The sequence below is a fragment of the Pelophylax lessonae genome (assembly GCF_965119305.1).
Source record: "Pelophylax lessonae genome assembly, chromosome: 3".
Taxonomy (NCBI): domain Eukaryota; kingdom Metazoa; phylum Chordata; class Amphibia; order Anura; family Ranidae; genus Pelophylax; species Pelophylax lessonae.
The window spans coordinates 431,567,754-431,580,766 of NC_138770.1; the positions used below are offsets into that span (position 1 = coordinate 431,567,754).

The following is a 13,013-nucleotide window of genomic DNA, read 5'->3' on the forward strand; positions in this document are numbered from 1 at the left end:
TAAAGCGGACCTTCATACTCTTTGGGAAGTACCCCCCTCTCAACCCCTCCTCTCTAAGGTCCAGTTCACACTGGTGCGATGCCAGACATCGCATGTGATTCACACCGCATTGCTGTGCAGATCACTTGCAATGTCGGTGCAATGTGAATTCAGACATACAAATTGTATGGCTGAATTTGTATCGCATTCGGACCAAGCTCATGCAGGACCCTTTTTTTTGTCCGCACCAGAATCAAATTGCAATCCGATTCCTGTCCAAACTTACAGTTCGCACTGTGATCTGCGCACTGATCTGGGGGAGGCATTAACTTTTCATTGACACCCGCAGCGATTCGCAGAGGGCAATTTGAACCGCCGGCGATTCAGGTGCGATACAGGAATCCGCACCGGATTTGCAGAGTTTCCCACATTGTACCAGTGTGAAACGAGCCTAACTCTACACAAATAGAGTTACCTTTTCTTTGTTACCTTTTTTTCCTTCATAAAAGTGCGGCCCCGCCCCTCCGTGCACGTCATTCGACTAGACAAATGACGTGCATAAGCTCACTGAGCCACCTGGGATATGCACGTCACATATCCCAGAAGGTCTTGCGTCTTCCATTCAGCTAGCAGGAAGGGTGGTGACCCTGAACCCGGAAGAGCTGGCGGGCCTCTCAATTACATCACTAGTAAGAAGGTGGCGCGGAACCGAGCTGTGTCTGGTAACAGAAGGTTGTCAGCAAAACAACGCTGGATCTGATGGCTTGGTGAGTACTGCGCCTAAAACACCACTGGGTGAGCAGGGGTATAGAAACTAAAAAGGAAGGGGGGGGGGGGGAGTAAGCTGAAGTTCCTCTTTGAGCAGTGCACCAGGTTTTCGAATTTTAAAACCTAAAATGGTATACAACCTGTCATCATGCACATGGGGAATATCTCTGCCACTATGCAGATCATTCTTCCGATGGACAGTTGCATGCAATGCATAGCAAGAACCAGACCCTATTTCCACAGGGTAGAATATGTCTGGCGTTTTTAGTAAGATAAGAGATGAAATAAAAAAGGTCCTGAAATTGTTGTGTTGCAGAGGCACATGGTTTTGGTGTTTTTTGCACATAGAGCAGACATTTAAAGAGATCATTGTTACATTAACACCATGTAACGTTACTCGTCACAACACACTTTGTATTGTTTTTTAATGCAATTATGATAATTAAATAGATTTGCTATGGATACCAGATCTCTTTAATTGTCTCCGTGATATGCAAAGTCCACCATAATAATGTGCCTCTACAACACAAGCAATTCAGGACCTTATTTTTGGCCATATCTCTCTGTAGATCTAAAGCCTGGTACACAGGGGCTGAACTTTGGCCGAGAATCTGACTGACATTAGACCCATGTGTACATCAGCCTGTCTGACAAAAGTGGGCAGAACAGCCGGCTTCATTCGTACAGGCACGATAGAAAGCATTTGATTGGCATCTGACTGACCGGTGTGTTCTGGCGGAGGGGGGTAGGGCAGTCCCTCTATCAGAACACAATAGCTTAGCGAAGAGATTGCTGTATTAACATTGCATGGATAGTGCAGCGAGATCCTCCAGGTTTTTTTTTTTCATTCAGCCCACTGGGTTGAACAGAAAAAACTTAAAGTTCGTACTGGGCTTAAAGTGGTTGTAAACCTCAGTCATGGAATCTGAGCAAAGCACATATATCTGTAGTGTTTACTTATCTCTCGCCAAAGCGGCAAGTGTAGTTTCTCTCTGGTGCTTCGTTCCTTTGTTATCAGCATGAGTTACTTCTGAAAAGTTTTCCTGACACATGAGATAAATTTGTGTCGGGGGGGCGGGGACTTAGACAGTAGGAGGATTTGATTAATCACTGTGTGCGTTACCTGAGGCTGTTCATTTCACTTGGTATATGTGAGGGTGTACCACTTTAAAGAAGAACTACAGTCTGCTCACATAATTTGTAATAAAAACATTAAAAACATCTTTGCTGTTATTCTAAAGCTTCCCTCCAACAACTTTACATATTTTATATATACTGTGATTCTGTTCTTGCCAAATATGCTGCAGAAATTCCCCTCCACTAAGTCTGGCTGCAGAAGCTGCTGCCTGTTCACTTTCTAGATTTACACAGACACACACACATACAAGTACACACACACACACACACACACACACACAGAGACACATATATACAGACAGGCACACTCACACCACTGCTTGCCTGCACACTTCTCCTCTCTGGATGAATACTCATGGATCTCTGCAGTCTCCTGTCATCTCCGACCTCATCCAGCCCCCTCCAGCTCTGCATCTCCCCTTGGCTTTCCTATGACTTCTCTCCCTCCCTTGCTGACAAACTCTCACGAAAGTGAGCTGTGCATGAGGTCATTAGCCTAGGCCAATGACCAGACAAGAAAGAGGAAGTGGGCTGTATAAGGTATTTACTGGCAGAAAAAAAAATGTTTTACTATCCAAAGTTAAAACAACAAGGGCAGAGGATTTATAAGATGGAAAGATGAAAAAATTACTGAAGAGTCGCTTTACTGAGTTTTCCAAGTAACTTGGGGCCCATAAATGATTTTTTTTTTCTTTGCCAGAGCAACTAAGCCTTACTATAAGATTTTTTTTCTTTCTTTTGAAACAGTTGTGGGTATAGGGTTCTAAAATCAAAGTTTTTTTTTTTTTTTTTGGGTTGAAATTAGGGAGCATATGTCTTTTTGTCAAACTATGCAACAATATAACATATTACATGACTGGAAATAAATCTTTGCACACATCTACAATTAGGACAATGTAATACATCTGCATTATGAACACTAGACGCAAGTGAACATAACAATGATTAGAGGTATTGGACATTAGCACCCAACATTTGTAACAACTATGTGCCGCCACAAACCTCAGCAGACACATTTTGTGTTTTGAAACTTGGGACTAGAAGGATAGCAGCCAAAGTTAATTTTCAATTTGGAACAATAGTTATCTAGCTTAACAATTGTTGTTGTCGGTAAACAAAGCGAATGAGAGCTGAAGACGGCATATGGTAAATATCTGTATAATAGCATGGTTCACTTTTTACAAGGGACATAGCCATACTTACATATCTCCCAAATATTAAGGAGCTTAAAAAATTATACAGAGCAAAACATCCAAATATTAAGCCAATCACTGTGTTACTAAGCCCTTTCTTCACAGCCTAATAGAAAAAAGAAAAAAGAAATTATAACATTTGAATACATCACATTTTTGGTATTTTTTTATTTTTTAAAACTATTTTTTAAAACTTATGCTGCCTCCCTTTTGAGGAAAAGCTGGTAATGTAAAGTACACATGGACAAATAGATGAGCATGCCTGATCCAACTGTCTCACAAGGTTTGACAGACCTCATAGGCGTCTGATGGAAAGCACATAAGGTAGACTAACAAAGCAGGTGCTAATTGCGAGGCAGTGGGTCAGCATTGTCAGACTGCAACAAAAAGCAGTGATACTGGCAGGATTTCCAGGTATAAAATTTTGCAACAGGTTCACAAAATACAATTTGCTAAAAGTGTAGACATGATGCCATGAAGCCTACCGAAAAGTTCTGTAGATCTACAGTTTACAGACTTTAAGCAATGGAAAGAAAGAGTGGCACAGATGATCTCCATTACCCCCTTTTCTCACCAAGGTTTAAAAAATATATATAAAATTAATAATAATAAAATGAGAAATAAAAAGATGAGAACAATATTGATAGCTATTTGTTATGTAATGTCCAAAATCACAACTTTACATTTATGAAGCCCTCAGAGTTTTCAAATATAAAATGTATCAATTCAAAACACATTATATTCTTATTTTATACATACAAAAAAAACTCAAATCCTTCAAGCAATAGAAGTCAACTCCGATAGTTTTGTATTCTCAAACAAATGTTATAAAGCTAGGTTTACATTTACACCGGGGTAGGTAAATAATATTAGGCAGAAATAATCATCATTCCAGGTTAAAATGCGCTCCAGGCATCCTACAGAGTCGGCCTCATGCCTGAAGTTCCATGCACTTGGTCACATGATTTCTGAAGGGAAGCATCAGACACTGAGCTCTGATCCTTTTTCTTTTTACTTTGCAGGGTCTCTAACGAAGAATTCTAGGTATGGATATTTTTACATTGTTACAGCTTGGTCCAATGTAGATTTTTTATACCATACCTGTGGTATCCCTCTAGAACCTGAAAATCACTATAGTAGTAGTGTCTACAGCAGTGATATACCACGCGCTTCTCGTACTCGACGAGTGTGCTACAGTGTGAACACAGGAGGATGCCCCCTCCACCATTCAGAGATTAGTTTGCATTTTGTAAATTATTGCAAAGATTTTTCTTACTGGACAAGGTGGAGAGTTGGGGTGGTGATGTCACGCTATCCCCCTCATGCAATCTGAGTATGCTTTGCATTCATTAAGAAAATGCAAAACATTCTCTGAATGGTGCCCATGTCAAGCAGGCGACCTGTGTTCACAATGCAGTGGGGTCACTACTGGGGACCCAGAAGATAGTGGAGAAGATTAATGTAGTAGCTGTGTCCATACCTGTAATTATTCTTTAGGCTAGGTCCACACTGATTTGCATCAGCTTCGATCCATGTGTGGCTGTCCCCATTTAATAGAAGTTGATCATTAGATCATCTTCTGTCGAACAGGGCAAGCTGGAAAACTTTTGTTAATCAGCGGCTGTAGCTGCCTATCAGTGTATTCTGACAGCGGAGAGTCCTGCTGTCAGAATACAATGTCCTATAGAAGGGGATTCCTCCATGCACCTTGCTTGTGTGGATGAAGGAATCTGTTCATTTTTTAGCTGGAAAAAAAAAAAAAATCAAACCATCTATATGACCAGTTTTGGACAGTTGTCACCAGACCAAATTCCCCCATTGGAGGTTTCCCTCTTACTATTTTAGCCCACTTTTTCTCCTAGTGGTAATGGTTAGGAGAGAGCAAATCACCCTCAGTGAAGACACAAAAAGCAATGAAAACCTGATAGAGATTCTAATTATCCTACTACATACAGAATATTAAAAAGGTTTTGGATTTATAAGGGCAAAATCGCATTGAACAAACAGCAGCTCCTCACTCACTGGAAATATGGACAGTTGAGGCCGAATGGAAATGGTACACACCACTCAAAAACTTGAAATAATACATAATTATAATGACATAATGAATAATAATAATAATACATAATACATAATGACATAATGAATGGGTCAAGGATCAGGTCCCTAACTTTAAATGTGAAGAACATTATATCTATGTTTGTTTTTACCTCTTGGGGAAAAAAGGGTCCCAGAATGGAATAACAGATCATAGAACTAAAGTTAAGTGAAGCAGTAGAAATAAGTGTCAATATCTGATTCCTTGATAGCTTTCTGATGCTGCTAGAATTATCAGGTGTGTTGTCAGTAGGATCAGCCATCTTGATTATCTGAAAAGAAAAATACAGACGTGTATTTTAGAAACTGAGAAATGCACAGAATGCAAACTGTGTGTTATTTTCCTTGTTGCAAGAGCAAACAGTTTAAACCATTGATCAGGCATTGCAGTGCTGTAGCAAGACAAAAAGCTCAGGAGACATCTACCTGTCTTTATGTATCTCAAGACTGCTGAGACTTGACATGTCCCATCACCAACAGTGACACCAACACAGAATATTAGGAGCAATCAAGCCACCCACAAAATGTTTGGAAGTTCAGACATAGTCCAGCCACTGCAAATGATGTCCAAAATGGGGATCATCACTTGTATATATCAGATTGTCTATAGAAAGTATAAAAGGGATTATACAAACTTACTGACAGAGTCACATTACAATGTATGATAACTGCACTTTGACAACAGTAAGATAGAGTTTAAACTATTTTAGGAGATGCCATACTTTCATCTCCTGCTCATATGTCTTTTGGAAACGGTCATAAAACTTCAGCCAGCACAAGCCAAGAGTAGAGCAGCAACATAGGTATGAGGCTTTGGGAGACAGTCTATATGCGTGTGGCATCCAGTACCATACAAGAGGAGAATATACACAGCTACCATATAGAAAGTGTATGAGAAGCTTCCTGGGCTGCCCGATACCAGAAAACAAACATCAGCAGGGCAGACATTGGGGTTGATTTACTAAAGGCAAATAGACTGTGCATTTTTCAAAGTGCATTTGCACTCAAGTGAAGTTGCTCCAGAGCTTAGTTAATGGGGTAAGGCTTCACTTTGCAAAGAATATCCAATCATATGCAAGGAAAATAAAAAAACTGCATTTTTGCTTGCACATGATTGGATGATGGTAGTAAACAAAGCTTCTACCCATTTACTAAGCTCTGGAGCAACTGCTCTTGCAGAGTGCACAATCTATTTGCCTTTAGTAAATCAACCCCATTGTGTTGCTGCAGTCTCTTCCTTAATCCTTGCCACTTGGGGATCTTACTTGCAGAAGTTAGCTTTCCTCCTCCTTTTTTCATCCATTCACCACCTCTTCTACTCTTTTAGCCAAACAAACTCCAACAAAATTACTGCAGAACCTTTTGATCAGTCACCCCCAGGAGTGGCACTACCACTAGGCAAACTAGGCAGCTGCCTAGGGTGCACTGCTGTCCTGGGGTACAGCCACTAGCTTTGTAAGACTCAGCACCTGTCTCTGTAAACACATCCACAGGGGTGAGTCAGTGCCGCCATGCACATGACAACATAACGCTTTGATTACCGGCTTCCTTGTTCCCCACTCCTCATACATAACGGCGGCTTGTCACTTCATTACTAGGCTATGTTGAGAGACCGCTTAATCCTCCATCTGTGCCGGCACATACATAGGTGGATTGAGCTAGCGCTACTGCTCTCCACTCCTGCTACACAGCATTGACCAAGCAATTAATCCGGAGCGTGTGCCTGGAAGTTGTTGAGACTCCCCAGCAACAAGTCCCCGGGAGGGGTGAAGAGTGGGGGAATTTAGGTCACAGCCTTAAGAGGGTGCAGCTAAGCCATTCATCAGGCTTAGTTCATCCAACCAGGAGACAGGCCATGTACTGTAGTTTCAGCGTGGCTGTATAGAGTGCTTTGGCTGTGCTGTCAGGCGATGGCTGTTTGGTTCTTCAACCAGTAGGAGCAGTGTGTCAGTGGTTTACGGCCATTCAGGTGGACAGATGAAGTTGAATCTGTAGTCACGTCCTCTCTATGTGCACTGAACAGGTATGGGGGATCTGTGTATAGAGGAGATGATTGCTGTGTTATCAGGAGGTCTCATCCCCTCCATCCTCCTGACCCCCAATAACACAAAGAGAACATGCAGGCTCAGTGTGCAGGAGGAGGGGGGGGGGGGGGAGTTGTTGGGAAAGCACAGGGCTCAGCATGTCATGCTCACAGTCTAACATCAAAACTTCATATTATTGTGTTCTATGCAGGCTTGCAAGTAGACTGCTTCTGCACAGTGGCGTAGCGTGGGTTGTCAGCACCCGGGGCAAGGCTAGTAATTTACGCCCCCTAACCTGCGGGATTTTAGCACTTGAGTCTCTTCCACTAGATTAGTTAAAGAAACCCTTACCCCCTAAGCACTTTAGAGCAGGCCAGTGTCCCCACAGATCACCTTTTAGAGCAGGGTCCCCATAGATCCCCCTTTAGAGAATGGTCGCCATATAATCTATGGGGACATTTCTCTAAAGTGGGGAATCTATGGGGACCCTGCTCTAAAAAGGGATCTATGGGGACCCTGGCCTGCTCTAAAGGGGATCTATGGGGATCCTGCTCTAAAGGGGGGATCCATGACATAGATCCCCTTTAGAGCAGGGTCCCTATAGATCCCCCTTTAGAGCAGGCCTGGGCAGGTCCCCCATAGATCCTCCTTTACAGCAGGCCAGGGTGAGGTGAGGTCCCCCATATAGATCCCCCCTTACAGCAGGCCAGGGTGAGGTGAGGTGAGGTCCTGTCCCCCATATAGATCACCCCCTTTACAGTAGGCCAGGGTGAGGGGGATCTATATGGGGGACAAAGAAAATGGCCTCTGCCCCCACCTATAACTGGCCTTCATAGCAAAGAACACATGGAAGGGCAACGCACATGAAACAAACAAAGATAAAATTCCCAGTTCAAATTGCCAACCAGTCTGCTTACCAACCAAATTGGCCTGTCTAACAGTCTGCGTCAATACAGGGGTTTAGTTAGCACACATTTGCAAACGCATGTGAAAGCTGCAGGGCCACGTCAAGGCTCCCTGTTACCTGCAGCCCTAACTCTAATGAATTTTAAACCCCGGACCTCACCTCACCCTGGCCTGCTGTAAGGGGGAGATCTATATGGGGGACGGGACCTCTCCTCACCCTGGCCTGCTGTAAGGGGGGATCTATATGGGGGACCTCACCTCACCCTGGCTTGCTGTAAGGGGGGATCTACATGGGGACCTGGTCCCCCATATAGATCCCCCCTTACAGCAGGCTAGGGTGAGGTCCCCCATATAGATCCCAGGTCCCCCATATAGATCCTCCTTTACAGCAGGCCAGGGTGAGGTGAGGTCCCCCATATAGATCCCCCCTTACAGCAGGCCAGGGTGAGGTCCCCCATATATATCCCCCCTTACAGCAGGCCAGGGTGAGGTCCCCCATATAGATCTCCCCTTATAGCAGGCCAGGGTGAGGTCCCCCATATAGATCCCCCCTTACAGCAGGCCAGGGTGAGGTGAGGTGAGGTCCCGTCCCCCATATAGATCACCCCCTTTACAGTAGGCCAGGGTGAGGGGGATCTATATGGGGGACCCCGGACCTCACCTCACCCTGGCCTACTGTAAGGGGGAGATCTATATGGGGGACGGGACCTCTCCTCACCCTGGCCTGCTGTAAGGGGGGATCTATATGGGGGACCTCACCTCACCCTGGCCTGCTGTAAGGGGGGATCTACATGGGGGACCTGGTCCCCCATATAGATCCCCCCTTACAGCAGGCCAGGGTGAGGTCCCCCATATAGATCCCAGGTCCCCCATATAGATCCTCCTTTACAGCAGGCCAGGGTGAGGTGAGGTCCCCCATATAGATCCCCCCTTACAGCAGGCCAGGGTGAGGTCCCCCATATATATCCCCCCTTACAGCAGGCCAGGGTGAGGTCCCCCATATAGATCTCCCCTTACAGCAGGCCAGGGTGAGGTCCCCCATATAGATCCCCCCTTACAGCAGGCCAGGGTGAGGTGAGGTGAGGTCCCGTCCCCCATATAGATCACCCCCTTTACAGTAGGCCAGGGTGAGGGGGATCTATATGGGGGACCCCGGACCTCACCTCACCCTGGCCTGCTGTAAGGGGGAGATCTATATGGGGGACGGGACCTCTCCTCACCCTGGCCTGCTGTAAGGGGGGATCTATATGGGGGACCTCACCTCACCCTGGCCTGCTGTAAGAGGGGATTTACATGGGGGACCTGGTCCCCCATATAGATCCCCCCTTACAGCAGGCCAGGGTGAGGTCCCCCATATAGATCCCAGGTCCCCCATATAGATCCCCCCTTACAGCAGGCCAGGGTGAGGTCCGGACCCTGGCCTACTGTAAGGGGGGGCTCTATATAGGGGACCCCAGACCTAACCTCACCCTGGCCTGCTGTAAGGGGGGGGGGTCTATATTCAGTCCTGACTCCTGTCCTGTGTTACTCGTGACTCCTACCTTTTTTTTTGCAGGTGCACCCGATCACAGCAGGCTATGTCTTCTCTTCTCCTCCAGGTCCTCCGGCTCCTAGGTTTTCCTCCTGCGTCTGTCGCCACTGGCTCTCTCCTCTCCGGCCTGTGCCACCTGGTGTGGCTCCCGCACTCAGCGCTGCGCTGGGCGGCCGCTGCACTGCACTGTCCCTCCCCCAGATTGTCCCTCGCTCTCCACACGCCTGGCACAACCCCCCCCCTCCCTCCACAGTGGGCGGCGACCCGACTGCTCGGATCGGATTCGCACAGCGCCGCCGCCACAGCCAGCACTGCAGTATGAGAGAATAAGTGAGCCAGGCAGGGCAGAGCTGCGGGTGCGAGCGCACCCCCCCCCAGATGTTGCGCCCGGTGCGGCCGGCCCCCCCTGCACCCCCCACACTATGCCACTGCTTCTGCATAAGTACAGTGGAGTGTACATTTTGTCACCAGGTGCAGGCCCCCGTAACTATTTTTCCCACAACTCCTTGGTTTCCTGGACATGCCTGTGAAAGCTAAGCTTCTCTGCTTCCCTCCCTTAACAACTCAGAGAGGCCACACCTGGTGAGGCAGAGGTAGCTGGGCAAGTAATCTGCAGCAAGATGGGCCACCCTCCACTGTCAGAACTGGTATGTGTCAGTCAAGCCAGAGCCTAATAAAGCCGAGCTTCCCAGGTAACCCCAGCTACTGGGGAGAGCACCTGACCAATTGCTTCTAAAGTACTCTAATACCAGTGCGTGGCCCCCTGTGTCCTTGGGCCTGGGATCCCTCCATCCATTGACCTGTGTTACCTCTGTTGATAATAATCCCTGACTTGTTCTGAGAAACCTTATCCATGCAATGGAAGAGTATAACTGGACAGAGGATCAGAGAGAGGATTCAGAAGATCCCCCCTATTAGTGGAAATATGGTTGCGGCAGTGGCCCCGTTCCAGAGAAAGATCAAGTTATTACCAGAAACCAAGAAACTGCTAATTTTTCAAAGTGTTACTAAAGCCAAGGTGTATTACCACCTTCTGGGGATCCCAGACCCCCCTCCCTCCCCCTTATTCTTACCTAAGCCCGATCTGATCCAGTGATGTGCATGAAAGCAGCGGTTCTCGCCTCTGTCTCCCTCCTCGCTGGGCAGATTGATAGCAGCGGTAGCTATTGGCTCCGGCTGCTGTTAATCAAATGCCATAACAAGGGATCGGGGGGGGGGGGAGCACGGGTGATCCCAGTGGCTTTCCCTGGGGACTCTCGCTGAAGAGGAGGAGCCTGAAGCGCCAGCGGGGGACCCCAGTGTAACAGATCCCCAATACTTGGACCAAGTATTTCTGTCTTAGGTCTCCAGAATTTCACATGATGTAGTGACCTGGCCCCTCAATTCCCCCCAAACATCAGCCTAAGCTCGATGAAGGGTAAAACAAAAGACACTTTATTCAACAATTCACTTCCAATATATACAGTCTCAAGTGTTTGATTTCATTATCATATGCAAATGTAATTGCATACAGAACATAGTCAACATACCTTGGTCATCTGGAAAGAGACAATAGGTGAATGAGACTACAACATTATCATATTTAACTCAACAAACAACAAGCCTCCAAAACAAAGCCGAATATGTAATACAAAACCACCTCTAAACAGATGACAGCAGAAGACGTAGGCTCGCAGACTGCCAGTCTTCATTTTCAAAACACCTTACTATAAAATGTCAATACACATCCCCACAGTAGACAATGCTGAGTTTGATGTCATTAGCATCTCTTTAGTCTCTCATTGTGTGGAGAAGTCCTCTGCTGCAACAGGCAGCTTTAGGCCTGCAATATTGGTCCCAGTGTCAGAGTCCGTATCCTGGGGTGACATGGACCCGAGTCCAAAGCAACACCACTCCCATGGTCCCCCAGCACATACCCCCACATAGGTTATATGTCCGAATAGCTGGTTTCGTCACACCCAAAAAAGGAGGATCGAGGGCTGCTCTGTGCAAAACTATTACACAGAGCAGGTAATTATGACATGTTTGTTATTTTAGTTAAAAAAAAAAAACACGTTATAATCGCTTTAGGTTAATAGTCCCATCTTGTTGTGAGAGATGCTGTGCAGTACTTTACTGCAGAATAATGTTCCCCTATTACTTATTAGTGACCAGGAAGATTATACTGTCAGGTGACCTAGGACCTCTCTGACAAAGAGAGTCACTGTGTTGTCCACAAAATGTGCACCTGGTTCAAGAGACAAACCATTTGTGTGGGTCTGTTCCAGCTGGTTGAACAAGTATACCAACACCGTGTGGTCTTTTATCATCCACCTGTAACTGTAACCAGTTTGTCTGCCAATAGACTTTGTTGCACACAACATGTCAAAAAAAGGATGCCATAATGTTCTAGTTATGATGGGCCATTGGGCCATGTTACTAAGTTTGCAGTGGCATTACCAACCCGCGACTACAATGCCAAGACTGCCACCCAGATGGAGTGGAAGCACTTCCGGCTTCCTTTTGGTTGTCCACAAAAGATACGTTTAGACCAGGGGGCCCTGTTTCAAAAGAGTTCTTCCAAGAATGGTACCATCCTCTGGACTTGAGGAAACTCTACACTATCCCACTAGGCAATGGGGCATGTGAAAGGTTCAACTGCACCTTGATACAATTGCTAAGAGACGTAGCTCATGAGAAACATAGGAAATAGACCCGTTACTTACAGTAGCTGAAATAATATGAAAACACATCCATACAATACCCTACCATGTTGTGTTTAGCTGATCACTTGGGGTCCACAGAAGAACTTGTACACCTGAACTCTGACTTTCTAGATTAAAAAAATGGAAACAATGTCTGTCTGAAGTCCAAAAGTTTGTTAAAAGCTAGTCATGGGTGAAGCAAAGAGAGTTGGGAGTGCTAGTCTGACATTAAGGCGCATACAAGCAAACATGGAAAAAAAGTACCTAGAGGTGTCCTACAAAAGCCTATTCCAGTAGGGTGTTTTAAAAGGAACGTGTCCAAGTTTTAGAGCAACAATTGTCTCTGTCCCCAGAAGTTCAATGGTGGCTGATTCCTGCTCTTCCACAATTATTGTAAAGCCCCGTACACACGTACCGATCGTCGGCCGAACGATCGGCCGACTTTTGTCCAGGGCTGTCGTGTCTGTTGAAAAATGCAAAAGACTGCACACAAATTTCGTCGGCCAACAACAGCCGACTGCAGAAGTGATGTCATGTGATGGTTAACTTTCCTTGTCTTTTTTCTTTTCTGAGCATGCCCAGTCTTGCAAATCTGCTGTCTGTTGGCCGAAATCTGTACTGACTGGCGAACAATCGGCCGTTCTGGTGTTGGCCAACAAAAATTTTAATGCCTGCACGACAGATTCTGTTCGGC

The 13,013-nt window shown here is 45.9% G+C and overlaps 1 protein-coding gene across 1 annotated transcript in view; it reads right to left on the reverse strand.

The window, feature by feature from the left end:
* Positions 1-13,013, reverse strand: part of SLC18B1 (solute carrier family 18 member B1) — a gene marked incomplete at its 3' end in the record, with an annotated part of 87,062 nt that overhangs the window by 67,566 nt on the left and 6,483 nt on the right. The window contains exons 2-3 of the mRNA XM_082250915.1: positions 5,288-5,446; positions 3,088-3,183 (exon numbers count right to left, since the gene is read on the reverse strand). Coding sequence (XP_082107041.1) covers positions 3,088-3,183; positions 5,288-5,437 — 246 coding nt within the window. The 5' untranslated portion in view covers positions 5,438-5,446. The remainder of the gene's footprint in view (positions 1-3,087; positions 3,184-5,287; positions 5,447-13,013) is intronic.